We start from the raw sequence: 25,256 nt of genomic DNA on the forward strand, positions 1-25,256 counted from the left end.
CTTTTATTATATAGGCTTGCGAAGCCATTAAAAATAGGTTGAGTTTACAAAGATGAATTAATTAAAACACTTGTTTCTTTTGTAGTGCATTTTACCTATTCACTACTTGTTACTACACTTTAATATTTTCTTTTTCATCTCATCTGTTGCTATCTATCATGGTTACTTTACTGACCATGTGGACCATTCACTGGTCCAACCTTAGAATTCCATACCGTTCTCTTTTCTAGTAAACCTCACCATAATCTGTACCTACTTTTCCCAGTGCTTGTTGTCTCATTGCTCTATCTCCAAGCATTTAAGCTCAAAGCTTTTTCTCTGGCCATAGATATCTCTCTCTTACCTTTTCACCTTTTACAGGAGTGCTCAGTTTTTCTTTTTTTTCTGTGTAAAGGAAATATTTGTTTATTTTAAACTTTAATATGGTAGTATAAAGAAGATAATGCAAATTATTTGCAGTATCACAACCTCCTCCTTTCTTCTCCAGTCCTCATTGTTTCTTGCCTCTGGTGGGAAACCTTTTTATCCACATCCCTGACACTCTCAACATGTGTCCTTCTCTCTTTATCTCTCTATTTAAAAAAAAAAAGAATTGTTTCTTATTTATTTCAGAGAAAGAAGGGAAAGAGAGAGAGGGATAGAAACATCAATGATGACAGAGAATCATTGATTGGCTGCCTCCTGCATGCCCTCTTCTGGGGATCGAGCCTGCAACCTCGATGTGCCCTGCATGTGCCCTGACCTGGAATAAAACCATGATTTCTTGGTTCAGGGGTTAATGCTCAACCACTAAGCCACACCTGCCAGGCTTTGCCTCTCTTTTAAATAGGGAAATTAGTGTGCATTAGAAAGTAACTTCCATTACTTGTTTTCCCTTTAGACCTATCACCTCTTTCAGTCATTTCCTGTTTTGTTTTGTTTTTTGTCTTCTAAAGGGAGGCGTCTGTCATAGCTACCTCTCCAATCTGTTTCATATTATATTACATTTTTTTTTAGTACTGTGATGTATCAAACGGTTCCTCTCTCTCCTCATCTTTAGTTTCTTCTTTCCATGTCCATTTTATTAAAAATGTGTATCTCTTCATTATCTAAAAAGTACATTTTTTCCATCCTATTTTTCTTTTTAGTATTAGTATAGTTTCCTCCTTTCTTTGATTACTAATCTTGAACAATTTCTTCCACAGTATTTAATTTGTTAACTTCCTTATGATTTTTCACCTTATGAATTCTATTCCCATTAAGTCACTACAACTATTCTGTTAATATCACTCACCTTCTAATTGTTAAATCTAACTCTATCCCATATTTCTATGGCATATGGCACTTGATACTCTATTTAGCTTCTGGAATACATAGTCTCCTTATTTTCTTCCTGTTTCTTTTTTTTTGTGTTTTGTTTTTTGTTTTGTTGTTTTTGAAGCTCATTTTCATCTATTTCCCCCTTACTTATTGGTTATCTGCAGGGTTCCATGATTCTGCTTTTAACTCTTCCCTCTGAAAGCTTTCCCTAGAAACCCACTTACTCCTGTGACTTGACCTCAGTATTTGAAACCAGTATTTCTAGTAATGACTCCTCTCACTTTCTCTAGGAACCTCTTTACACCTGTTTTATAGACATTTATACTTTATTATTTTGGTGGGATATTGAGTTCAACATGTCTAAAACAAATTTATTAATTCTCTATGAAATTCAATTCCTCCGACTTTAAATAGTACTTCTATTAATGATGTCAGAACTCAACTAATGTTTTTGGCCTGAATTTCTGTATTTATTCTCTACATATTTTTCTTCTTATTTCAGGTTCATGTAATCCGAGAGGTGGCTTCCATGGCTCAAGAAAAGCTTGGCGTGTCTTGTGAAATCATTGATCTGAGGACTATACTACCTTGGGATGTGGATACAGTTTGTAAGGTGAGAATATAGAGCATCATTTTTTAAAAATCTTGGGAAAAATTTGTTAAATATTTGCAAATAATTATTTTGAAATTTTGAGCATTGTGAGCATTTTGGACTGATTTTAAATTTTAAAAATTTATACCATAAAAGATATGTATGTTATATAATAAGCCAAACACTTAATAAAACAAATCACTTAGGTGTTTTTCTTCCCATAGTTCTCTGTGTTGATTTGAAAATACTGTATAACTGTGTTCTTTATATCCTCAGCTTGGGTTGACTTGTGTGAGTAATGGAGTAATGTAAAGAAACACAGGGAGGTCATCTGAGTTTTTAACTTCTGATTAGTTATAATTTAATAAGCTAGGTTTAATATAGTTAGAAATAGTTTGGTTAAATTTCCTTTTGTCTCTTCTCTAAAAGAAATAGAGATGGATTATTTTAAAAAACTAACTCTTTATATAGTCTTAATCTGTGGATCATAGTTTTAATGTTGTGTTGTGGGATTCTGGCTGCTCTAAACCTATAGTTTTCTATCTAAGCTTTCTCTTAAACTCTGGCCTAATTAGATTGATCTTGTTGCTTACTATTCAGATGATTCACATAACCCATTCTCAAGGGTACAATTTAGTCCTAATTTACTGGGCTATGGCCAATATCATCTACTCCTTTATTGGTACGTAAGTAAGGTTAAGCTCTTTTTTGTGATGGTTTTATCTACTAAATCTTGGGTAACATTGCATGTGTTCTTTTTTTCTTGATTTATTGCTATAGCAAATAAGTCTTATGACCTTAGGGTATTTTACACTTACTATTTTTAGGAACTTTGGCATTATCATAGCTTTACAGGCTGTTTCAAAGGTTAGTTACATGAAAATCATCTGCAGTTACTCCTACTATAAAAGTATAGTGTAGAATAGATTTATTTATTTATTTATTTATTTATTGTTAATCATCATATGATGATATTTTTTCATTGATGTTTAGAGAGAGTGGAGGGAAGAGAGAGAGACAGAGAGAGGGAAACATTGATATGAAAGAGACACATTGATTGGTTACCCTCCTGCATGGGCCAGAGATCAAGCCTGCAACCAAGATTCATGCCCTGCCTAGAATCGAACCCAGGACCCTTCAGTCCATGGGCAGCTGCTCTATCCACTGAGTCAAACTGGCTAGGTCATATAGAGTGTTTTTAGGTGAAGATGGTGATGCATGTGTAAGAACTTTATATAGAAAAATCACAAAGTATCACTCAATGAGAATAGAGAAGATCCAAATAACTGAACCACATACCATGTTAACAATTTTTTAAAGCCAAGAATAGCCAAGGCAATTGAAGAATAAAGCTGGAGGATGTAATTACCAGGTTTCAAAATGTGTTATAAGGCTATAGTAATCATAATGTTGTATTGATGTAAAGATAGACACATAGACCAATGAAACAGAATAAGAGTCCAGCCGAGACCGGTTTGGCTCAGTGGATAGAGCATCGGCTTGCAGACTCAAAGGTCCCGGGTTCGATTCCGGTCAAGGACATGTACTTGGTTGCAGGCACATCCCCAGTTGGGGGTGTGCAGGAGGCAGCTGATCGATGTCTCTCATCGATGTTTCTGGCTCTCTATCCCTCTCTCTTCCTCTCTGTAAAAAATCAATAAAATATATTTAAAAAAAGGAGAAAAAAAAAGAATAAGAGTCCAGAAACAGTTTGTTGTGTCATCTGAATCAAGAAAAAGGTGAAATTGCATTCAGAGTGGAAAAGAAAAAATGATAAAGTTCTTGGGGAAAAAAGCATAGGTGACTATCTCTATAGTCTTGTGTAGTCAAAGATTTATTATTTTTAATATATATTTTCATTGATTTCAGTGAGGAAGGGAGAGGGAGAAAGATTATTACAATTGTGGGTCGTGTTCTTTCCCCCCCCCTTCATAGCTCCCCTCCACCCGGTTCCCACCCATCCTCTGCCCTTAACCCCCTCCCCGACACTGTCCTCATCCATAGTTGTACAATTTTTTGTCTAGGCTCTTCCCACACCCCCTACATCCCTTTCCCCCCAAGAATTGTCAGTCCACTCCCTTTCAATGCTCCTGATTCCATTATATTCACCAGTTTATTCTGTTAATCAGATTTTTTATTCACTTGATTTTTAGATTAACTTGTCAATAGATATGTATTTGTTGTTCATAATTTTTATCTTTACCTTTTTCTTCTTTTTCCTCTTCTTAAAGAATACCTTTTAGCATTTCATATAATACTAAAGTTTGGTGGTGATAAACTCCTTTAGCTTTTTCTTATTTGTGAAGCTCTTTATCTGGCCTTCAATTCTGAATGATAGCTTTGCTGGGTAGAGTAATCTTGGTTGTAGGTTCTTGCCTATTCAACACTTTGAATATTTCTTGCCACTCCCATCTGGCCTGCATAGTTTCTGTTGAGAAATCAGCTGACAATCAAATGGGTGCTCCCTTGTAAGTAACTAACTTTTTCTCTTGCTGCTTTTAATATTCTCTCTTTGTCTTTTGCTCTTGGCATTTTAATTATGATGTGTCTTCTTATGGTCCTCTTTGGATTCTTTTTTTTTTTTTTTTAAGATATATTTTATTGATTTTTTACAGAGAGGAAGAGAGTGGGATAGAGAGTTAGAAACATTGATGAGAGAGAATCATTGATCAGCTGCCTTTTGCACACCTCCTACTGGGGATGTGCCCACAACCAAAGTACGTACAAGCCCTTGAGTGGAATTGAACCTGGGACCTTTCAGTCAGAGGGCAATGCTCTATCCACTGAGCCAAACCAGTTTCGGCTGGATTCCTTTTGTTTGGGGTTCTCTGCACTTCCTAAACTTGTAAGTCTATTTCTTTCACCAGGTGGGGGAAGTTTCTGTCATTATTTTTTCAAATAGGTTTTCAGTATCTTGTTCTCTCTTTTCTTCTGGCATCTCCATAATTTGGATGTTAGTACACCTGAAGTTGTCCCAGAGGCTCCTTATACTATCTTCATATTTTTGGATTCTTTTTTCTTTTTTCTTTTCCACTTGGGTGTTTTTTGCTTCTTTGTGATTCAAATCTTTGACTTGATTCTTGCATTCCTCTAGTCTGCTGTTGGATCTCTGTATATTATTTTTTATTTCAGTCAGTGTATGCTTAATTTCTAATTGGTCCTTTTTCATATCCTTGAGGGTCTCATTAAATTTATCGGCGGTTCCTAAAAGATTCTTGAGTAACCTTATAATCGTTGTTTTCAACTTATATCCAGTCATTTGCTTTCCTCCATTTCTTTCATTTGTGACCTGTTCATTTGTCTCCGCATTTTGCCTGCTTCCCTGAGTTGATAGAGTGGCTTTTTGTGCTAGGATTCCTACAGGGCCCAGTGGCTCAGACTCCCCAGTTACCTGAGGTGAACACTCTTGGTGCACCCCTTCGTGGGCTGTGTGCATAGTTTTATAGTTAAGCCTTGATTGTTGTTGGTATCACTGGGAGGAATTGACCTCCAGGCCAATTGGCTGTGAGATCAGCTGTGTCTACTCTGGGAGAACTTCTGTGCTGGAGACACCCTTATGAGACAAGACTTACTTCAGTGGGGCTTTCGTACTCACTGAGTCTGCCCCCTGAATGTGTCCCTTATGGATCTGAAAAAAGTTGTAATCTGGATGGTCCTATTCTGACCCCTGGATACACTGGCTCTTCGATGTCCAAGGATGTGCTAATTTAACCTCTGCCTGAGGCCACCCAGCAGGAGCTATGGAGAGATCTGCAGATTCCTTTTCTTTGTTTTGTTTTGTTTTTGGAGATGCCCAGATGAGGTCCAGCTGTGAAGCAGTGCAAGCTGCTGTGGGGCCTTGGGCCTTATTTTGGATGTTATGGGTCTCAGTGACTCAGCAGCAGTTTGTTAGGTAAGTTTAGAATTCAAAGGACCAGGAAATTCATATGCAAAAGCCTCTTCGCTAAGCTTGAATGGGGCAGAGTCTTGGAGTGAGCATACAACAATGGTTTCCTGTCAGCCCTGCCCTAAGAGGCCCCTGGGTCTCAGTGTCCTGCAGTAATTGCTGCAAGCACCTCTGAAAGAAAGCCACCCCTGAGTTTCATCTTCTGCCAGATAGTCCAGTTTCTCCTTGATGAGTCTGGGTCCCCAGAGTCTCGCCTGGAACTGGAGTTCAGAGCAGTTGGGAGCTTTTGTCTCCCTCCTGATTGAGAAAGCCAGCTGCATACTCAGTTGCCAGCCCTTTCTGCATGTGCTCCTCTATACCTCTGCCTTCCACAGCTCCTGTGAGTATCAGTGTACTTTTCCCTTTCCTTATAGAATTTCCTCTCAGCCAGCCTTCCTGTGGTTTTGGATGATGTCTGTTTTGCCTTTTAGTTGTAGTTTTGAAATTGTTGTGCAAGGCAGCAGTTCAGATGTTTACCTATGCCACCATCTTGGTTTCTCTCTGTAATGTTTTCTTATGAATCAAGAACAAATGTTTTACCCTTCAAACCTTATGAAAACAATTTGGGCTTTCCACAATCTTTCTCCTTGCATTTCCTTGTCTGCAGGTGGGCCATTGTCATGGAATTTAGAGTTGGAAGAGGTCAGCCTGGGCCTGTTCCTTTTGGCCTTCTTGCTGGTCCCAGGAGTAACCTGTGAATTTTTCATCCATCACTAAAATGTAGTGCTTCTTATCAGGATTTTTATCTGTTTCAATATCTGTGGTACAAGATATTATCTCAGAGCTCCCTACCCAGGAATAATCTACTTCTTTTGAGGTACTTGGGTGGTGTTTTTTTTCTTTTCAACTTTTTAACAAAGTTAGGAAATGTCATGGAAAGAATCTTCTCTCTATTGCCTCTACTCTTTTCTCCACCCTGCCCCTTGCTTCCCTTCTTTATTTTTTAAAGCTAAGTTATGTTGCAAAAGATGCTGTGCTCATGGATGCAAATGGTTCTTCTTTGGCTATATATTGAGGTATCCATTGCCTCAGAGTATTTTCGGAGTAGGCTATCACTATGGCAGGACAAGTCCTCAGCAATAGCTCAGTGTGGGACAAGGCTGGGAGTGAATCACTGTGGCATGAGGGAGTGAAGATAGTTGGGAGTGAGGGTTCAGCATTCCTAGATTCAGCATACTTCTACTCCTGCATTCAAGCTATTTCCATTTTTGCTTCAAAAGTCTTCATTGGGGCCTTGGATAAAGATAAGGCAGTTCCTAAGCCTGGCATGGTGGGGTGGGTTTGTGGTGGTTCTGGAAGCTGAGTGGCCTTCAAAAATAAAGGAAAGGAACATTTTAGAAGTGGAACTGCAAAGGAGTTACACCATAGTCATCTGAATGTGGTTAATCATTTATATAGAGAGAACCAAGTTTAGACTTGTATTTGCATCTAATGTTAATATTAAGTATTTGTGAATAGTGCAAAACATGTTTAGAATTCCCATAGAGCTACTGAAGGTAAACATAAAAACATGTTATATTTTATGCCTTGAATTCTAATTTGTAGACTGTTTTTTTATTTTTGTAGTTTGTTTTTGTTTTTTTAAGACTATTGTAGATTTAATTTTTATTAAGATTGTTAACACTAGGAAGGTAATGTTTAGGGTCTCTATTATACTGAATTCTCTATATTTGTTTTATGGGGAAGTTGAAGTATTTACCTTTAGAAAATCCATAATAATTTAATGCCACCAATTTGTATACATATTTTCATTGATTTCTGGCACTTAATTGAATAATTCAATGATAAAATAGTAGCTATTTTACTTGAGGTTTTTAATTGGGGAGGGAGAGGAGGGAGAATGACTGAAGAATAAGAATAAGAGCTTGGAAGAAGTTGGTGGTGGGAAGGGGAGCTAACGTCTACAGACAACCACTAGAGGCCTCTCTTAAGCCAAGTTTCATGGCTAATATCACCAGGTTTACATAGTGGGGTCTGGCTGTGTCATTGTAAATTTAGCATCTTTTATGTATTGTTCTGAAGTAACATGAAAGTATTTTTGTTCTAGAGCATATATTATAATGTAACCCAGATGTTTTCTTTAATATGTATGTTATATCAGAATAATTGATTACCTATTGGACTAAAAACCAATTGGAAATTTGTGCTCTCTGTTTTTCTCTAACTGAGCTTTTATTAAAAATATGTAGTCAAAGAATGGCTAGGTGAAAATTATGTTTCTTTGACAATACAAGTATATTTGGTTTTAAAATTATTACTGATTTAGGATGTGTTTAATTGTTGAGAATAGTTTATTGTTTTCTGATGGTAATCTAAAAGTAAAGTTATTTTAAATTCTACGTTAAAAATTGTGTACTTCACTTATGATTATAATAAACTTTTTATAGCAAAAACCTATTTAAGAAATGAGTCAAAATTCTTTTTAGACTTAATATTATCTGGGGTAAATGAAACTTTTTTTTTTTTTTTTTTTTAAGAGTAATGAAAATAAGCTTCTTTTAGTTTGAGATTGTTTTGGATGCAGGTTAACTTTGCTGAGACAACAGGCAGACAGAGCAATGTTGTCCTATCCTGCCCCAAATGAGGAAAGCTGACAGCTAGGAACCTGGTTCCACTTTTGCCAAGTCATTGTTCCCATAGGATTTTTGTCATGACCACAACTATTTAGTTTTACTAATTGGAACAAGTTTTAAATCCTTGGACGCTATGTTTGAGATGTGACTACAACACTATTGCTCTGTGTAGTGACCCTTGGTCAGTTCTTCTGAATTCTGTAAGGGCAAGACATTTGTATATTTTTATTTCTGTATCCTGAAATAGCATGAAGATGTCCAATATGTACAAGATACTTATAAATATTTATTGAATGCTTTTATGGAATTTCAAAAATAACATAATAATTTGGTTTTTCAGTGAAAGAAATTAAAGGAGAAGCTGATAATTCCTGTAGAAAAAAAATATACACTGAGCTGAGTGTGTCACTCCTGCCATCTGGCCTATTTTTGCTATGACTTATGTTTTAGATATGCTTTGAAGAAGATTAAAATAATGGAATCTGATTTAATTTTGTATAGTATATTTTATATAACAAAGTTTAGCATAGTGTACGGTAAATAAAAAAAGTTAAATGACATGTTTTATGCCTATCTCTCTTAGTGTTCACAACTGTTCTTTGAATTAGACATCCATGTCATTTATTATAGGTGAGAAAGCTTAGGTTTAGAGAAAGTAGAGTAATTGTTCCAGGCCTCACAGCTCACAGAGCTGGCTCTACCAGATCGCTAGACTCTAGAACCTTTACTTTTTTATTTTATTGCTTTTATTAAGAAGCATGCAGCTTCTCAAGCAGAGTTTGCACACAATTTGTAAATAATTTTCAGATGTGATTTGAATATAAATTGAAAGTAAAAGAGATATTGGCAATAGAAATGTATTTATGGGGAGGGGTACTACTTTTTATGTTCATGTTTATTTTGGGTAGGGCTGTCACAACTCTATGTGTTCTGGTTTAATCCTTTCAGTTGCCTTGTGTGCTACGAATTATTGCTCCTGTTTTAGTGATGAGAAAGCCGAGTCTCATAAAGATTAGGAACTTCTCTAAGTCCCTCAGCTAATAAGTGGTAGAACTGCAGTTCAATCTCACATCTTAAATTCTTGAGTCCTGATATTTTCATAGTACAACAGGGCCTCATGTTAGATAGTTATTTTGCAGTTAACTAACTTCATGCCTTAATAATTATTGTGAATTTTGCTGATGATATGCTTCTAAATTTGAACTTGCAACATCTTTTATAACATTTTAGGAATTTATTTTCACATTTGCCCACCTGTATAACAATTTTAAAAATATATAATATTCCTGAATACTGTACACACCTTGTAAATTATACTCTCACATTTCATTTCATTTGGCTCTTTTTTCCTTCTACGTGGAACTGGAGAAAGCAAGATTAGATTATATAATTATGTGTTTCTGTTTCTAATTATTTTTGATGTGCCCCCTTATACACTTAAATTATTTGAGTTTCACTCAAGATTTTCCTTTTGTTTAAACTTGTGCTTTTGCTATTAGCAACAGCAGTGAAAAGAAAGAAATCATTACCTCATTTCATGTTGAAAAAGTTTTAACATTTTAAGTGTTAAGTAAGAAATTTACATTTGTTGACTTTCTGTTCTTCACTTTTGATGGTCATGTAACTTACTTTCCCATTAAAATGGTAATTACACTTTTAAAAAATTATAACTTTTGTGCTATAACTGGTAATATTTTCTTGTCTTTTCTATAATACTGTGATTTTGTGGTATCTAGCTGTTTTAATTTAATTTAAAAATTTATTGAAACCGTGGTCTACAGAGGTTTTGAAAAATGAAATTAGGAAGTATACCATTTTACCTCTATAATTTATCTACTGCAAAATTTTAGCACTTTTATCAGTCATGGATAATCAGCCTTTGCAAACATATACACTCCCTGCCACTTCTGTTGCTGTTTCTTCCACGAACTTGGTTTTGTTTTGTTTTTTTCTATTTATCTTTTTTCTTTTACAACTTTGACTATGTTATATAGTTTCTTGCATCGCTGTTCCACATCTTGAGAAGTTTATTTTTTTAATATTTTTGTATTTTTGTTGATATTGTGAATATTATCATTGTTGTTATAGTTCTTCACCTCCCATTTTTTCCCTTTTCTATGTATGGCAGTAAAAGATTTAAAAAATTAGAGTAATACGTAAACATGTCAACAACACATATAGTTGAGCAGAGCTTATAATGCAAAGCAACACTTTCATCCCTATCCCTAGGTTCACTTCCTAAACACGGTCCCTTTTAACCATTTCTCTATTTTGTTCTTCTGATGGCTATTTCCGTATCTCTAAGTAAAACATTGTACCACTATTTTGGCTATAGCACAATTTATTCATATCTGCAAAGTCCTTCATTCTACAGAAATACTCACTAAAACAAACAGGGTCTATGGACCACTTAAAACTTATACAACTTTGTAAGCGTTTGCAATTAGAGTCAGGAAGGATTGAATCTGCTGAGTTATAGAGTTAAGAGCAAAATGCATAAAAGTTGGGGAGAACCATGTAATAAACACTTTTGAAATGGAGCAGATGGGCCAGCCTGAGCCAAAAGGCATAGTGCATGGAACTGAATTTCTGAGACTCAGCGCTGTGATTATGCCATGTCTTTTATTGTTTCTTAGTTACACGAATCTCTAATGTGCTGGAACAAATTGCATATATGCCAATATGATTAAGTCAGTTGCTGCTTCCTTTGACCCTAAAACACATTTTATACCTGTGCCAAAAAATGGACTCCCCTTGCCCAGTCCACTCACTCCTGTGACTCAGTGCTGAATTAGGTTTGATTGACAAAGTGTAGGTCACATCATTATTTTAGCTATGATTAAGACTGGAAAATATAGTTTTTTACATTCTACCTTGAAAAAGTGGGATTAATAATTAGGGCAACTATGAAAATGTGGAGAATATGTTTTAAAAGTTTCGGGTTACTCAGGAATATGAGGCTTAGTTCACATGTGTGATACCTGTTTGTGTATCATTGTACATATGTCTTTATTTATCAGACTTGAGCATCATTTATTTTACACTTTGATAATGAAGTGTCAAAATGTGCTTACATTACCTATTAACCTGTTATTTTCATTTCATCATTTCCCCAATTTTGAGTTATATTGTAGTATTTTACTTTCTAAAATGGATTGCCTTTTGATTTTTAATAATTTAAATCTCTATTATCTTGTTCTGTTAACTTTTCTCAGTATGTCTCAACCTTTCACTGTGTGAAAGTGACATTAATGCCCTCTACCCCTATCTTCACTGCCTTTTTTCCCTGCCCACTCATATTTTCTGTTATTTATTTTTTACAATGCCAAGACTGATAACAATAAATTGTATTCTGTAACCACATTTAAATTCTTCAGCTTTTTTTCTTCTTCTATAGGTTGATTCTAAAAGTTAAAAATCAGTGACACTCTTGATATTATTATGATAAAATAGGTATTTTTCCCACTGTGATGGCCTGGGAGGAAGTAAAATTTCATTTATCAATATTTTTAATTGCAGGTCAAGTGTGTCAGCCCATAGGCTCCTTAAAGGAGATGCTCTTGGCATCTAGATCTAATGGTTTGCTTTTCCTTATAGTGCATCAATTCCATAAAATCTTGCCACATTTCAGATGTTTCATACTTGGGCATGGCATTCTTTTAGGTTCTTTTGGATCCTCTAGAGTTTTTAATAACCTTTCCTTTTCTCCTTGAAAAAAAACATAACCAGTCTTTAATATATCTTGAAAATTAATGCTATGTCCTGGAATCTTGTCTTCTTAGGAATGATAGTCCCTGTTCCAGTCTTGACTATCATTCTCTAAATCTCCCTTACAACAGTCTTCAAGGATGTTTCTCCATTTGACTCTTAAAGACATTTTCTGGGTTCTATGACTTTCTCTTTCATGGTTTTTGCCCTTATTTTGATGAGGAATGTACTTAACTTCTTCAAGTAAAAGGTATATAGACGAGGGAGGCTTTCAGCACTTGTATTTGGAAAATATTTATTTATTTTGCAGTCAGACTTGATATTTGGCTGGATATAGAATTCTAGTTTCACAGTTACTTTCACTTAGGATTTTGAAGATAATGCTCGGTAAAAAAAAAATTTCTATTAGTGTGGTTCTCATTCTTGTATAGGTGATTTTTGTTTTGTTTTTCTGGAAACTTTTATGATTATTTTGGTCCTTTTATGGTGAAATGCCACAGGTGTGATTTTCCTCTAGGAATTTATTACTGATTTAAAAATAATTATACCCTTTCTCTTTGTATACTAGTACATAGAAAAACACACTCATATTAGTTGAATAATAGACTTTCTAGATTGATTCCTTGTTTCACATATTTTCTGTGCTAGTTATCCAATTGTGTTCTTGCAACATTTGGGACATTTTCTCTATTTTATCTTTTAATTCTTACTCTGAATATTTTTTAATTCCAGCAAACAAATGTTGTTTTCTTATGCTTAGTTTTTTTTGTAGCATGCTGTTTGTTTTATGTTGTATCTTCAATTATTCTGGGTATATAATATAAATTATGCTTATATATTATAAAGTAAAAGAACAATAATTTTAAAAAGTTCTGTTCTATAAATTACCACTGTTTATTCAATAGTTTGTTTCTTTTGTAATACTTTTTCTTTTTGATGATTATTCTGGGTAGCTGACTGTAGTAGGCATCTCCATTATATGGAAAAAAATGAGTAGATCTGTGCACATGGGTGAGACTGTGCTTTAGGGTGAGGGAATGAGAGAGAGGTCTGTCTTTAGGCCTCTAGATGTGCAGATAAGCTAGGCTTGCCTCTTTGATATCAGCCCTCATGGTATAGGCCTATTTTTGTAGGCCATTTGATTAGTTTTATCAGCAACTAGCTTCTTTGCCTGGATTGTCTCTGAGATCAGGGTTAGATAGATATTTCATTGGAGAAAGTGGGACAGTTGGTTCAGCTGCTTGATTTAATTTTCATGTTTTCATTCCCCATTCTTATATCCATTTTTCATACTTGCTGCTGAGCCCATCTCGGATCTATGGGGAGATTAGTTGGCTTCCTCTTCCCTTGTGCACCCTCCTTCCCCACCCCTCATGTGTCTGGGCTTTAGCTTCCTTTGCTTGGCTTACATTTTTGTCATACATCCACAGGAGACCTATCTTAGTCTCTTATGTCTAATAGTCACTGCCTCTCTCCAGCTTAAGATGTTTTGGCTGTTCTGGGTTTTTTCCCTTTTTGTAATCATTTCCTGTCTTGGGAAAGCAAAGGAAACAAAGCATGTACTATGTTCAGTCTATCATTTTGAGTTGGAAAACTTCTCTATTACATATTTTTATTTTTTAATAGAAAGCTTGATGATTTGTATACTTCCATCTATGTATTGTTATTTTACCAAAAGCTTATCTATTTCAATAGTTTCTTAGTTGATTTTCTCAGATTTCCAAATTGGTAATCTTATTCGTCAAGTAAGACCAATTTTATCTATTAGTCTATATTCTTATTTGGTGAGAACCACCGAACATTGTTAAATGACAGGGATGATAATAGACATTGAATGGGATATTTCTTAAGCACCATCTTGAACTTATTGAATTATTAAGTAGAAAATGGAAAGTACATTACATGAGTTTCTGGCTTATTGAGAAAAGTATCAGAATTTCCTGCTCAGGTAGTGTTTTTGAGTGAGTGGATTTGGCACTTATGGCCTGAATACCTGTTATACTTCTTATGCCAATAACCACAATTTAGAATTGGAGATGGAAAAGAAGGGAAAGTCAGCTTTGTCAAATAATAAATTCTCTCAGTAGAGTTAATCAAATTTTAGATGACTCAGTTGGTAAATCATTTTTGGGCAGTGAAATTAATCTTAATTCTTGACAGTAAATCAAGAAAAACAAGTCATTTAGGGGTAGTAAAAATGGATCTTCTAACCTGGAGTGAATGAGCACCTAGTGAAACAGCCATCACTGGAGAGATACCTGCATGTGATAAATAAAGCCCACCTGCTTGCCTATGGGTCATTGCAAGGACAAAAATATATGGTTATTGGTTTCATGTAGAAGAAATTTACTTCTTGCTTTATTTTTATTTTTTAGAGGTGCTTTAAGAATCGCCTTGTAGATATCAAAATAGATTCATGATGTGAAAGTTCTCAGTATAGTATTTGGAAATGCTTGGTGTAGTTGTAGAGAAGAGATTTTATGTCAGAGAAAAGATTGTATATCAGATGTATCCATAAAGGGACTTTATATCTGATGGGATTGTCACAAAACTAAATAAGTGGCCTCTTGTGGTCATGAGACCCTCATTAACGGGAGAAGCTTGATGATCATCTATCAGAGTGGTTAAGAGAAGGATTGCGGAGGATAGCCTACATAATGCCTTCTACATCAAAGGTTGTATGAAATAAAGGAAAACAATCCTTTAGTATTTTGAAATATAATAAGTATTAAGTTAAATACTATAATAAAATAATACAGATATTATAAGAAATTATTAATTTACCATATATTTTATATAGGATTTATCTTTCACATTTCTGGTAAAATGCCTGTGTCTTTAAACTTTTCTTTTGCTAGCTTTTAAAAAAAAATATTTTTTATTGATTTCAGAGAGGAAGGAAGAGGAAGAGAGAGAGAGAAACATCAATGATCAGAGAGAATAATTGATTGGCTGCCTCCTGTACGCCCCACACTGGGGATCGAGCTTGCAACCTGCGCATGTGCTTTTGACAGGAATCGATAATGGGACCCTTCAGTCCTCAGGCCCATGCTCTATACACTGAGCCAAACCAGTTAGGGCTCATTTTGCTAGCATAATCTTCTTTTTCAAATGGAAAATTATTGATCAATTTTGTAAGTAGAACAGACATCTATTAGCCAAGTTTTATGGCTTTTTTTTTTTTAATAACACCCCTGGCATATGCCTTTTTAACTTTCCATAGTTGCTATTATCTACGCTGTCCCCTCACCCCCAGGTTTAAACCCATTTTGATTTATACTGAACCACCTGCAGAACCTCTTGAACCATTTGTTGCTTTAGTCAAGCCATAGTGATTACTTAGGACATAGTGTCCTCTTGCTCCTTTTAAGACTTTCTTTCTTGCCAAAGTAATGTTTTATAAACTGAAGAACTGGATTCCTATACTTATAGTTCAGTTCTGCCGATGGTTTTGGATTGCTCTCAAGACAAAATGTAAAATCTTATTATTATACTAGAGGCCCGGTGCATGAAATTTGTGCACGGGATGGGAGGGTGTCCCTCAGCCCAGCCTGCACCCTCTCCAATTTGGGACTGCTGGCTCCAAACCGCTCGCCTGCCTGCCTTCTTGATTGCCCCTAACCACTTCTGCCAGCCAGCCTGATCATACCGAGGGCTCTTTCTGCTAGCTTAATCTTCTTTTTCAAATGGTAAATTATTGAGCCAATTTTGTAAGTAGAACAGACATCTATTAGCCAAGTTTTATGGCTTTAAAAAAAAAAAATAACACGTCTGGCATATGCCTTTTTAACTTTCCATAGTTGCTATTATCTACGCTGTTCCCTCACCCCCAGCCTGATTTATACCTAATTGCCAGCCTGATTGATGCCTAAATGCTCCCCTGCCAGCCTGTTTGCCCCCAAGTTCTCTCTTTTGCTGCCCATCTTTGTGGTGGCCATCTTGTGTCCACATGGGGGCAGGATCTTTGACCACATTGGGGTGGCCATCTTGTGTGTTGGAGTGATGGTCAATCTGCATATTACTCTTTTATTAGATAGGATAGAGGCCTGGTGCATGGGTGGGGGCCGGCTGGTTTGCCCTGAAGGATGTCCTGGATCAGGGTGGGGGTTCCCTTGGGACATGGGGTTGCCTGGGCGAAGGGCCTGTGGTGGTTTGCAGGCTGGCCACACCTCTTGGTTACCCAAGTGGAAGCCCTGGTATCTGGGGTTTATTTATCTTCTACAATTGAAACTCTGTAGCCTTAAGCGGAGGCCTGGGCTGGTCAGGGTGTGCAGAAAGCTTGGCTTCTTCATTGCCAGGGGGCAACCCTAGCCTGCCCCTCTTTCCAGCACCATGGCTGACGCCATTTCTGTTTAGATTTATGTATCTTCTATCATTGAAACTTTATAGCCTTGAGTGGAGGCCTAAGCCAGCAAGGGCAGGCGGAAAGCTTGTTTTCCTCCATTGCCTGGGAAACCCAAGCTTTCCTCCTGGTCTCTGTGGCTGTAGCCATCTTGGTTGGGTTTATTTGCATATTAGCTCCTTATTGGTATAGTGGAGTGATTTTTAATTTGCATGTTACTCTTTTATTAGATAGAATATTTGGTCCTCCATTATCTGATGCACGTCTACTATCGCATTTCATTTTTTGCCATTTTCTCCACACATTTGTGGTAGTCTAGTTATACAATACTGTTTGTGGTTCTTTGTTACTATAGTGCCTTGGCACATGCTGGCTTATCTGCTCCTTCTTTTCGGATGGACCTGAGATCTGTGTAGTCTTTTAACACTCAGTTTACAGTATTTCCCTCCAGGAAGCTTTCTCTGACCTGCCTTCAAAGTCTGCACTGGCATTGTTTTCTCAGTGTTTGCAGGGCAGGCACTTTGCACCTAACTCACTCAGAGCAGGTTTCCCTTCATGTTGTCTTAATGTCCTAGGTTAGTTCTTTCAGTAGACCCTGCCTTTTGTATCTGTATCTTCACAACTACTAGAATGTGTAGCGGCATATAGTAGATTTAAAAAAAAAATTGTTTCTTGTGTTGTAACATATGAATTTATCAGAGATTAAGTTTCTTAGAATCTTATTTTTTTCAGGTTGTGGCTGAGTATTGAAGCAGGTAGAATAGGATTCTTAGTAGCTGAGGTGGTTGCCATAAAAGAACACAAACAAGAATTCTGTAGGAGAGTATATGAGGCCCTTAATCATATCTCTTCAACTTTTGCTTTGCATAGAATTCTAAAAAACTTCTTTACATAGTGCTATATCTCACATTATTAGATTTAGAAACAGCACATTAGAAGATGGGGGAAAGTTATTTTAACAGAGATAGGGATATTGGCAAGACTAAAGCTGATATATTGATAGCTTGAGAAAAAGGCACTGTATAAGAAAATAAAATAAAAAACAAACAATAAAAAATGCATATGAATATTTTCAAAAAATTACAGCTGTTTTTTAGCGATTTAATGTAGAAACAAGGTTGACATCTTCTTTGATCCAATGGTATTATAATTGGTATTTAATTTCAAATTCTACCTATCACCATGAATAGATTAATTTCTGTACTGTATACTGAGCTTGAAATACAGTATTATTGCTTAAAGGTACGAGTGGGGTGAACTCTCAAATATGTTGAATAACTCAACCCCTATAGTGCTAAATAAATGAGTTCTTGCTGACATTCTCTCTAAAAGCTGCAGGGTACCAGTTAATTATTTGCTTCTAATAATTAATTTTCCTTTGGTTACATTAACATTACTAATAATATTATGTACTATTTTTGTTAGAGCATTTTTTTTCTATTAATTTCTGATTCACATGTCACATTTGGAAACTAATAAAATGACCCTTTTCTCTTGGCTCTTATTATTCTTTAGTTCTTTTAATCATGGAACTGATACTATTTTGCATGAACTCCGTCTGACATTTTCCAAACTGTAAGTGGATTGGCAGAGGAAAAATTGGGGAGAGATTAATCCTACATTTTTATAGTTTGAGACGTTGAGGTTGAGGTGTGGCATATTTTATAGTAACAATACTAAAAGTCCCTGTGCTGGGGCTTGGGACTATTGATCTTCTTGGTGTGAATCACTTGAGACATGTTTGTTGTCTTCCAGTGTGGTTACACTCTTCTAGAGCAGGTTGGACTGGTGGTGCCAAAGAGTGGGGTGCGTTTTGACTAATCTGCTAAGTAGCCTTTTATCTGAACGCCTAGTTTCTCATTGGTGTTTCTGACCAAAAGGAAATGGTTGGAAATAGGGATTTTTGTTTTTAATTAGTCTCTCTAGGGATGAGAGGATTATTTTTGAAGAATGGAATTTTAAGAAAGCCTGACAAGCTCATTTCCCATGTGACTGAAAACATTGGCAGTTGAAAAGATTTCACAAATAGGAATTAGAGCCAGATTTTCCCGTAGCTAAGCTGCTCTTTGGGAGTTAGACTTATGGGTAATCTTTATCCCTACTTTGCTCATGGGACTTTTATGCTTTTTCTTCTCTAATGGCTCCAAAGGCTTTCATGGGGCTTTGTCCTTCCATCCTGTACATTACAAAGATCTTCAATACCATTCTGTTTTGTATGCATTTAAATCAGATCATTTGCTATCTGCCACAGGCATCAGGCTGCTCAATGCTTCATTATCTCTCTAAGATATTTGTCCTCTTCTCTTATACCACCATCTGCTAATAAAAGCCTAGATTGTCCTCGTGCCATTGCACAACACCCTCCCATCATCACAAGATGGCTGCCACAGAATGGCCACAACAAGATGGCTGGCAGGGGAGTGCAGTTATGGGCAATCAGGCCAGCAGGGGGGGTGGGGTGCCGTGGGGGGCAAACAGGCCAGCAGGGTAGGGTAGTTGGGGGTGATCAGGCCAGCAGGAGAGGGCAGTTGGGGGGGGGGGATCAGGCGTTAGGGGACGGCAGTTGGGGGCAACCAGTCTGGCAGGAGAGGGCAGTAGGGTGTGACCAGGCTGGCAGGGAATGGCAGTTGTGGGCAATCAGGCCAGCTGGGGAGGGCAGTTGGGTGTGACCAGGCTTGTAGGGGAGGGTAGTTGGGGGGGACCAGGCTTGCAGGGGAGGGCATTTGGGGTGACTAGGCCTGCAAAGGAGGGCAGTTAGGGGCGACCAGGCCTGCAGGGGAGGGCAGTTGTGGGTAATCAGGCTGTCAGACAGAAGCAGTTAGGGGCAATCAAGCAACCAGGCAGGCAAGCAGTTAGGAGCCAGCAGTTCCTGATTGTGAGAGGGATGTCTGAATGCTGGTCCAACTGCAGGATCGGGTCTGAACCAGGCAGTTGGACATCCCCTGAGGGATCCCAGATTGGAGAGTGTGCAGGCCTGGCTGAGGGACACCCCTACTCCCATGCATGAATTTCATGCACCAGGCCTCTAGTCTATAATAATAAAAGCATAATATGCTAATTAGACTGGACAGCTGAACGATCTTTTGGACATAATTCCAGACATCTTTCCGGTTGATACTGCGGCAGTGGGGGTCGATGCAGTGGTGGTTAGGGGCGATGAGGCAGGCAGGTGTGTGGTTAGGGGTGATGAGGCAGGCAGGTGAGTAGTTAGGGTTGATCAGGCAGGCAGGCAGGCAGGCAAAGGGGTTCAGGTGATCAAGCAAGCAGGTTAGTGGTTAGGGGTGATGAGGCAGGCAGGTGAGTGGTTAGGGATGATCAGGCAGACAGGCAGAAGGGTTAGAGGTGATCAGGCAAGCAGGCAGAGGGGTTAGAGGTGATTAGACAGGCAGGCAGGTGAGTGGTTAGGAGCCCAGTGGTCCGGTCCCTGATTGCAAGAGGGTGCAGGCTGGGCTGAGGGACCCCCCTCCTCTCCATTCATAAATTTTGTGCATCGGGCCTCTAGTAAAATTACAATGCTGCTGTATTACCACAGCTTTACAACTTAAGAAGCAAAGGGATTGGTTGTTTTGCTCAAGATCCTATAGGGAAAAAGAGAAGTAACCAAAAGTGAACGGACTTTGGAAGTCCTCAAGTTTGGTTCCCTGGGCACTGTGTTGTAACACCCTGACGGTCATCTAGCTCCCAGTAGAGCCTTCCTCTGAAGTAAGGTAGCCAGTTCTCATGTTGTGCAGTTCTAGTTGTTAGAAAGGTTGTAGCTAAAATTTGCTTTTCTGTAACTTCCACCTTTTGATTCTGATTTTTCCTTTTAAAAGACCATGTTTGTATCTACTTCTATGAGACTTGTCTTAAAATATTTGGATACCTTCCAAGCTTCATTGTAATCTTCTCATCTTTAGGTTAAATATTCCATTCAGTCTTTTCAACTGTTACTAAATATTTTGCTTTCCAAATTCCTCCTATCCCGATATTCTCTGGACATACTCTCATTGATCAATGACCTTTTTAACTTCAAATAACTTGAAATGATACTTGAGATATTGCCAGTTAGTCAAATGCTCAGTAGGACTTGTTTTCTCCTCAAAGGTCAGCTCTGTCATGACCTAGAAGAAGGAGATCTATTTATGTTTCAGTTCTGGAATACCTGAGAAAGTAGCGAGTTTCATGTCATTGGATATGTTAATCAGATGCTATATTATATATGTCATGGATCTTTTAGATAAAAACTAATAGAAAGGGTGTTGAGTGTGTGGTGTCCTTACAAAATAAATTAAAATTGTTGTGTTTAAAAAAACAACAACAACAAACAAAACCAACACATCACCGTTAGTACTTGCTTTGGCAGTACATATACTAAAATTTGAATGATACAGAGAAGATTAGCATGGCCCCTGCACAAGGATGACACACAAATTCATGAAGCATTCCATATTAAAAAAAGAAACCACCTTCATGGAACAACCAGCTATACAATATAGGGTGTAGTAGAATGCATAATATTGGGAATAATACTTGAGTGAATATTCTTCTCTTAGAAGAGCATTTAGATAGTTTTGTCTTTCGATCAACCACCAAATGAACTTGTGAGGATAATTTGCATCTGTGAAACACTGTATCTTTGTCAAAACTTTTAGTTCACAAAAATTTCATCAACATTTTCCCTTCATATCAACATACAGCACTTTAGTTTTCTCCATATTTGCCCATATTTAATTCTTTATAGAGAAAAGATTTGGGGCAAAAAAGGTTGTTACAACCTTTTTTAAAAAACCTTTGTTACTAGCATTATTTTATCCATTACCACCTACTTAGCCATTTCCTTTGCTAGGATAATGTTAACTATGCTTTATTAGATTATCTCAGTCATTTATCAATGACACTTTTGTAAATGGAGTATTGTTTACTCTTAACCCAAATATTAAGTTATTGAAATATGTATTGACCTTACTATAAATTCAGGCTTAGCTGCTAGATTTTGCCAGACCCTATGGTAGTGACAGTTTTTATGGAGTCTGTTTTAGGACAAGTAGTTCTTTAGTGACCATGATAACAACATTCCACCGTATAGTCTGATTTATTTTTTTCCATGAAGTAATTTTTAAAATGTGTGGCTGTTCTGAGCTATTTAGTCCAATAATATGTTGCATATAAAGACATTCAATGAGAGGGTTCTTGTGTTACAAGGAAAGGTTGTTAAAAACCAAAATCTCTCAAGTAAATTGTGGTCTGTAACAGTTTCACCCTTGGGGAAGGGAGGCTTGTTGAAACTTCCATGACTATTAATCTTGAGAAAGAACATGTATCGTCTTGTTGGACCAAGGCCGGGAGCCATCTTATCAAGCCAGGGCTACACAAGTAGGGTCAATTTAAATCTCGTTTCGGCCTGGTAATCAAAATGAAGATGGTTGTTGGTGTGCATGGATGGTGTTGGGTCTTTTGACAAGTATGTGTAGGCGTGAGTCATGACTAGTCCTTTTTTCTTCATTTTACCAATTGTCTCCCTAAAGTCACTCACCAGAAATATATAGTAAGAAATTGAATTTGCTTGGCTCACTAAACTTGTTTTAGAGAATGGTTGAGAAAGACTTCCAGCTGGAGCTGTTGGTTTTTTCCTATGCAGATGCCTGCTTTTAGCCTTTTGTAAGGATAACCTGATATACTGCTTCCTTATTTTGCTACCAGGAAGTGCTCTGTCCTGGTTTTGTAGCCCTCCGGCTATAAGGCCAACTGCCTGGTCTGGTTAGTGCACAGAGCTTGGTGGCATGGAGAGGAGGGAGGGTTCTCAAGCCTGGGTTTTCCACTAGTTGCTGGATAACCTTGGGCAAATGAGTCAACCTGTTCTCTGTTTTCTTTCCTAACTTTATAAAATTGAGACTTTCTCTTAGTCCTTAGTCTTTAAAAAAAAAAAAAAGGTCACAATAATTACAGAAAAGGTAATAAGAGTGAGTGAATTAACACTTATCTGGATATATTAGTTACTATAAATAGGGTGACTTTTCAGATTTCTAGAACAAATTAAACAAAATGCTCCAAATGTGTTTAATATGTATCCCAGATTGTCTATGTGAAATAAAAGATGTAAGTTTGGTTTAGTTTGTTTAAATAATTTCAATTTCTTGAGGAAAGGCAATGTAGTTATTTATGTTGTCCATGTAAATTGTATTATAACATTAAAGAATTTAACAAGATACAGGGTTTAGTCATTTAAATCCTTATAGTCTCTTCAGGAGGTCTGCTTGTAGACATTCATGTGGATCCTTCAAAATCATCTAGTTAACCAAAATTTTAAATTGCATCAGGATTATTTAATCTCTTTAGTGTCCTCACTTTTTAATTTAATTAAATAAACAAACCAGTGAATGAAATAAGCTAATTTTTGAAAAAGTATTTGTGTTCCAGTTTACATAAATTTAACTTAAGTTTTTGTGTCCTAAAAGTCTATTTCTATTATGTCTTTAAAATCCTATTAGCTCATTAATACTTCACTTTTCATATTTGGGTGCCCTTGAAACATATAAACTTCAGTAACCTGAACTCTAATCTGCAGTTATTAATGCAACCTTGTTTTAGGTGTATGACCATAAAACTCTTTGAAGTAAATCTTCTGTTTATGGACCTAAAAGTATTGTACTTGGGGTAACAAGCTAAAGTGTAATGTGAGAAGGGTTTTGAAAATTATAAATCACTCTACTAATGGTAGAACTGAGATCTAATAAGAATAAGTCTGTGACTCATTGTAGCTTTCCTTGCTTTTTATTCTCGTGAGCAATTGAAGAAACCCACTGTAGGGGGTTGGAAATAGTCTTTCTTCTGATTGTGGGATGACACAGTGATTGCTTTTTCCAACCACCACATGTGGTGATTCTGCTCTCTGGAATGACATGGGGCACTCTCTGAGCAAACAGCAACAGCATTCCAAGGAATGTACAATAAATAATGAATGTTAAGACATTTTCCCTCGCCAGATGTAAGGTTTAATAGTAGAGGAATAATATAAAATGACCTACAGCAAAATTTGGGAAATGCCTAGATAGATAAAGCACTCCTGCTGTTAGAAATAAGCAAACTCCTTTTCAGGTAAGAATATATGACTTAATACATTTAAATGTTGTTTTCATGATTTTTGGAATTACTTAGAAAATACATTGATTGATAAAACCGAAAAACTTTAGTGAACTACTAGTCTATTTGAGCTATTATAGAGTCTTTGTTTCCAGATATTCACAAATATCTAAGCATGTCGTGCACTTTGGTGTGGCTTATTTTCCCCAAATGTTTAGTAACTGATAGAATTTTGTAAATTAAATTATATTTTACATACAGTGGAATGAAATCTAGTTCCTAAGAGAATTCTGGGAAGGAGACATCTAAACTTATGCTTCAGAAATCCCATTCAACCACCTAAAACAGCAGCTTCAGAATTTCTAGAAGAAGGAACTTGGGGGTTAAGTAGGGAACACCTTACAGACTTGCCCTGAAATGGTGTTTTCTTTATGTACCATTGGGGTGGGCGCTGTACATCTGTCATAGCCAGCCTTTGGTGCCTCACGTCTCTTCAGACCAGACCCAAGCCAGAACAGGCATGTGTGCAGAGATTCTAACTTTTAAGACCTCAGAACTTTATTCTCCCCTCTGCAGGATGGGAGGGCAAAATAATAGCAGTGGAGAGACCTAGTATGAGTTCCTGGACCTCAGAGCTGCCCAGGAGCCTGAGAACTCCTCAGGGGAGCTTGGCACCTGCCCAGTAGTCCTATGTCAATGACTCTTCACTAAAATAGTAAGGAACAAAACTAGGATGTGCTAAAGGCTCATTAAGATTATCTATTCATTCAGTTTATTTTTTGTACAAGTATTCATTGAGCATCTTCCAGCACTGTATAGGTGTGCTAGAAATGGAGGGCATACCAGCAAACAGAACAGACAGTATTTTATCCTCTACTGGGGAGACAATCAGCAAATCTGTATGTACATCACTATATCTATGTCAGATCACAATAAATTTATGAAGAATGATGAAGTTTAAAGGGATAGCAAGGTAAAGGGAGGTGCTGTGTTACACAGGGATGACCACTCAGGTGGCTTTTTTTTTTTTTTGAGAAGATATTTGACTTAAAGAAGAAATCTATGTAAACACAGGTATATATTGGAGATATTGCAAGTTTGGTTCCATACCACAACAAGAAAGCAAGTCTCAATCTTCCTACTGGTGGAGGGACTTGTCTTCATTTTGTTAAAAAAAATGCAACATAAGTTAGGCACAGTAAAAGAAGAGCAATAAAACAAGGTATGCCTGTATCTGGGGATGAAGATAATAATAGTATGTGCAGAAGGCCTGAGGCAGGGATATGCATGGCCTGATGGAATAACAGGAACCAGCAGCCAGGTCAGGAACAAAATAGGGATGTCTGCTCTCACCATTATTTATCAACACTTTTTCTGGAGTGTTAAATAATGATATAAGACTAGAAAAATTTAAAAATTGTTGTAAATGTAAAAAAGAAAAATAGTTACTAGTATTTTAGATGACATCTTTGAAGAGTGAAACTCAGGAGACTTTAAGTAAACAGTTGAGAATTAATAAAAGAATCCTATATAATAAAAGCATAATATGCAAATTGACCAAACGACCAAACAGCTGAATGAGTATCCTGATGATGATCCAGGACCACGCTATGACACCCACTCGTGCCAGGCCAGCCAAGGTTGGTGCGATGCGATTGGTCGGGGGCCCGGCCATTATCACCCCGTGATCGCCCCACAGAGGGAGGCCCAGGTCACTGGCCAGCGGGTCAATCAATTGGGGGTTCCATGATTGCAACA

At 37.0% G+C, this 25,256-nt stretch overlaps 1 protein-coding gene across 1 annotated transcript in view; it reads left to right on the forward strand.

Annotated features, from left to right (window-relative positions):
• The window catches only part of BCKDHB (branched chain keto acid dehydrogenase E1 subunit beta), a 182,648-nt gene that overhangs the window by 59,806 nt on the left and 97,586 nt on the right, over positions 1 to 25,256 (forward strand). The window contains exon 8 of the mRNA XM_084889141.1: positions 1,802 to 1,912. Coding sequence (XP_084745267.1) covers positions 1,802 to 1,912 — 111 coding nt within the window. The remainder of the gene's footprint in view (positions 1 to 1,801; positions 1,913 to 25,256) is intronic.

This window comes from Pipistrellus hanaki (assembly GCF_964339955.1).
Source record: "Pipistrellus hanaki genome assembly, chromosome: 7".
NCBI classification, from domain to species: Eukaryota; Metazoa; Chordata; class Mammalia; order Chiroptera; family Vespertilionidae; genus Pipistrellus; species Pipistrellus hanaki.